This window comes from Egretta garzetta, unplaced genomic scaffold (genome assembly GCF_000687185.1).
Source record: "Egretta garzetta isolate BGI_Z169 unplaced genomic scaffold, ASM68718v1 scaffold235, whole genome shotgun sequence".
NCBI lineage: Eukaryota > Metazoa > Chordata > Aves > Pelecaniformes > Ardeidae > Egretta > Egretta garzetta.
This window is the reverse complement of record NW_009259792.1, coordinates 901,138-905,487: the sequence shown is the minus strand read 5'-3', so window position 1 is coordinate 905,487 and position 4,350 is coordinate 901,138. Positions and strand designations below refer to the sequence as shown.

General features: G+C 47.7%; 1 protein-coding gene across 1 annotated transcript in view; it reads left to right on the top strand.

Moving 5' to 3' along the window:
* TDRD6 (tudor domain containing 6) overlaps positions 1-4,350 on the top strand; it is a 13,254-nt gene that overhangs the window by 1,883 nt on the left and 7,021 nt on the right. Inside the window, exon 2 of the mRNA XM_035895126.1 lies at positions 47-4,350. Coding sequence (XP_035751019.1) covers positions 47-4,350 — 4,304 coding nt within the window. The remainder of the gene's footprint in view (positions 1-46) is intronic.

Genomic DNA, 4,350 nt, shown 5'->3' with positions numbered 1-4,350 from the left:
GGCGGGGGGGCCGCGCCTGGCGGCCACCCCGGGCCCCAGAGAGCAGGGGGTCGGTGGGGCTGAGCTGTGCCCTGGAGACCTGGGCTTGGTGGAGGTGGTCGGGCTCTGGTACCGCTGCTGCGTGGTGAGTCGCCGCGGCCAGGACTACCGCGTGCTCCTGCTCGATGAGGGCTGCATGATGGTCACGTCCGCCTACTACCTGGCGCGGGGCTGTGAGGAGCTTTTCCAGCTGCCCCCGGAGGTGCTGGGCTGTATCGTGGCTGATGTCGTGCCCTCCGGAGGCCCCAGGGTGGCAGCCTGTGGGGATGCGCCAGTCTCTACCTGGACGGTGGAGGCTATGGAGTTCCTCAGCTACCTGCACGGCAAGGAGGTGTCCGGCCTGGTGCAGGAGGTCGTAACGCCACAGCTCATAGTGCTTGAGCTGCCCCAGCTCGTGGCCCAGATGCATCACCTGGGCCTGGCCAGGCAGGTTGCTCCCAGTTGGTTCTGCCAGGTGCTCAGGCACTGTCTAACTTCTGGCCACTTAAGGAACCAGACCAAGCTGCAGCCTCCAGCGCATTCCCTTGTGTGGGAATTCACAACTTCGGCAGTGTTGCAGCTTCTCCGTGTTTTGCTCTCCTATCAGCCTGTGTCACCTGCCTTGGATTACTTCTACCCGCAGCTTCAGTTGGGTGTGACAGAGCCTGTCCTAGTGACCCACGTTGCTGACCCACACCACATCTACTGCCAGTTGCGGAGCCTGTCCCAGGAGATACGTTGCCTTTCTGATACCATGCGCCACACTTATGACCAGTGGGAGCAGGATTTATGGCCCACCGTGGGCTCGCCCTGTGCTGCCCGTGGCACAGATGGCCAGTGGTACCGTGCGCTCCTGCTGGAGCTTATTGCTGGGGAGCAGGACCAGCAAGTGGCCCTGGTGATCTTTGTGGACTATGGCAGGAAGGAGACTGTGGCCAGGGCTAACCTGCGCCATTTGCCTGTTGAGTGTTTTCGCATGCCTGTGGTGACTTATCCATGTGCTCTTCAGGGTATCTCGGATGGGGGCTGTGGCTGGTCTTCACTGCAGATTGATGAGCTGAAAGCGTTGGTGCTAGGCAAAGGAGTGAGTGCTCACATCAAAGCCTTTAACTCCTTCGAGCATCGCTATTATGTGAGCCTGTATGGGGAAAATGGCATCAACTTGAACCATCTTTTTGGGGTGCAGGCTTGCTGCCTGGTGAGCAGCCATATGCAGGTCAGTCAAACTGAGGCACGGGAGCAGCTGGAAGTGGAAGAATCCACAGCTGAAGAACTGGAATTGCCACCAGGAGCACCTCCTGTTGCTTTAACGCACAAAGGTTTGGCCTCTGCTCCTGTAGTTGGTGTGCGTCTGAAATTGGGTGTGTTTCATGATGTGCAGGTCTCCTACCTCCGAGACCCATCTGAGTTCTGGCTGCAGCTCCATGAGCATTGCCAGCTCTTCAGGCAGCTGAGGCAGAGCATGTGGAATTTTTACTCCCATGCCACGAAGCTGGATGGTGCTGGATGGGATTTACAGCCTGGATCCCTTTGTTGTGCCAGTGGGAAAGATGGTGCCTTTTATCGAGCAGTAATCACCGGGGTACTGGATGGTGGGGTAGAAATATACCTGGTGGACAGAGGCAATACGGAAACTGTAGATCGGTGTGCGGTAAAGGAGCTGCTCCCTCGGTTCAGGGATCTACCAGCTTTGGCTCTGAAGTGTGCTTTGGCAGGTGTCTCTGCTCCGAGTGGGAGTTGGAGTGAAGCGTCTCTGTCTGCATTCAGAGAGATTGTATTGAACAAGGGACTAAAGGTTCATTTTTTGAGCACACAGGGTGACAAATACATGGTTGAAATTTTTGACCAGTCCCAATTAGGAGAGAAAAGTGTAAGTAAACTCATGGCCCAGGGAGGGTATGCTGAATACCAGAGGTGTGAAATACCTGAGGCTCTCCAGAAATTATCTAATATGGCTGTGAGCCAGGCCTCTTCCCCAGCAAGTGTTGGGGAGGAAAAGCAAATAAATACAGAGAAGAGGCTCAGAGAAGAATCTGATCTAAAGAGAAACAATAGAGCGTTTAATCCTTGTGCAGCTGCGATGGTCAGAGCGTGTCCTGTTGCAGCCATTCACAATTCTAAAAGCAGTGAATCTCTTCCTGCTCAGAAGTACGAGGGCAAGAAAAACCTGCCCATCTCTTTGAGACAGAGTAGTTCCTCTTATGGAGGTCACTTAGAAGTGGGCAGTACAGTTAATGTCATTGTGTCATATGTTGAAAATCCTAGTTACTTTTGGTGTCAGTTAAGTAGAAATTGCCACGACCTTAAGGTATTAATGGCTGAAATTCAGGAATATTGTAAAAATTCATCCCACCCGTATGCTTGGCCAAATTCTTTATGTTTAGCCCAGTACTCGGAGGATGAAAAATGGTATAGGGCTTTAATTATTAGTGACGCTCCTTCTGCAGAAAAAGTAGAAGTCATATATGTTGACTATGGCAACAGAGAGCTGGTATCTCTAACAAACCTCCGCTCAACTAATGAACGCTTTCTTAGGTTAGAGGCTCAGGCTTTCAGGTGCAGCCTTTACAACTTAATCCAGCCAAATGGTGAGGATCCTTTTGCTTGGGATGAAGAAGCGATTCGGGCTTTTCAGGAGTTTGTCGATACTTCATCATCTCACTTAGAACTGAAGTGTACAGTATTTGCCTTGGCTTCCATGAACAATAAGGAGCTATTTAACATTGTAGATTTAATGACACCTTTTCAGAGTGCTTGCCAGTTTCTGACTGAGAGAAGTGTGGCCAGACCTTTACCTCCTCAGAAGCCTCTGGTATCCTCGGTTCAACTTTGTTCTTACTATTATTCTATGCATGGAATCAAAATTGGGAGTGAGGAAGACGTTTATATTACGCATGTTGAGGATCCATGGACATTTTACTGCCAACTTGAAAGATGTGCAGATGTCTTAGCACAGCTTACCGATAACATTGGTCGCCTAAGTGAAACAATAACCAGCTTAGAAACCTTGCGAGAGTCTGGGAGCTTGTGTCTAGCAAAGTATACTGACAGTCACTGGTACAGGGGAGTAATTATGAAAACAAAACCTAATACAGAAGTCTTCTTTGTGGATTTTGGGAACACAGAGCCAGTAGAGAAAGATCATCTGCTTCCTATACCCAGTGATGCTTGTGATATCTTGCTTTTGCCAATGCAGGCCATAAAGTGTTCCTTATCTGATATATCTAATATTCCTGAAGAAGCTACAACATGGTTTAAGCAAACTGTCCTAGAAAGGCAATTAAAAGCGGTAATAGTAGCAAAGGAATCTGATGGTAAATTGTTGATTGAGTTGTTTGATGGTAATACTCAAATTAATGCAAAACTGAAGGAGGAAGTAAGCTTAATAAACAATACAGGACTGTGTAGGCTTGTAGAAAACGAAACTTCGTGCTCTAGAAATACAGAGGTGAATGAGAGGAATGAGACTGGAGAGTCCCCTTTAAATGCAGGTGGGCCTCTTGAAAGAAAAAAATGCACATCTGAAGCCCAGGGAGGAAGGGGGAGTAGCGAAAGGCACTTCAAAGAAGATGTAAACCTTTTCCATCCTGCTACAAAGGGAGATCTGGCAGCTGGAGCACTAGAATCTGACAAAATGCTTAGCAGTAAGAAGGATGCTTTTTTGTTAAATCAAGCAGGGGAGCAGTCTCTGCTCACTGTCCAGATGGGTACACAGTCAGATTTTAAATCTGATACTGAAGGCGGGTGTATAATGCTTAAAAATATATCTGATGTACTGCACCAGAAGATAGTGCCAGCTCTTAAAGTGTTGGTATATGTGTCTCATGTAAATGATCTGTCAGATTTTTATGTTCAACTGCAGAGTGACGAAGTTCAGCTTGACAGAATTACGGAAAGATTAAACAATAGGACACAAGCAAAGAACCATTGTAGACAACTCTTCCAAGCAGGAGACTTAATCAGTGCTGTTTATTCAGAAGACAGCCTGTGGTATCGAGCTGTAGTAAAAGAGAAGACTTCTGACAATTTGATAAGTATACAATATATTGATTATGGTAATACTTCAGTAATTAATGTTGATCAAGCGCACAAGCTCCCTGAAGACTTGTCATCTATTCCAGCAATAAGCATTCACTGCTTCCTAGGTGGACTTAAATGCAAAAAAAATACAGTCTGGGCAGAGAAAGCAGTGCTTTACTTCATCAAGAGAACAAGTGAAGTTCTGCTAATGTGTGAATTTGTAGAGAAGGTTGAGGATAAATGGGAAGTTATTCTCAGTGACCATCAAGGTGTAATAACAGTGGATTTAGCTGATGAAAATCTTGCAAGTAG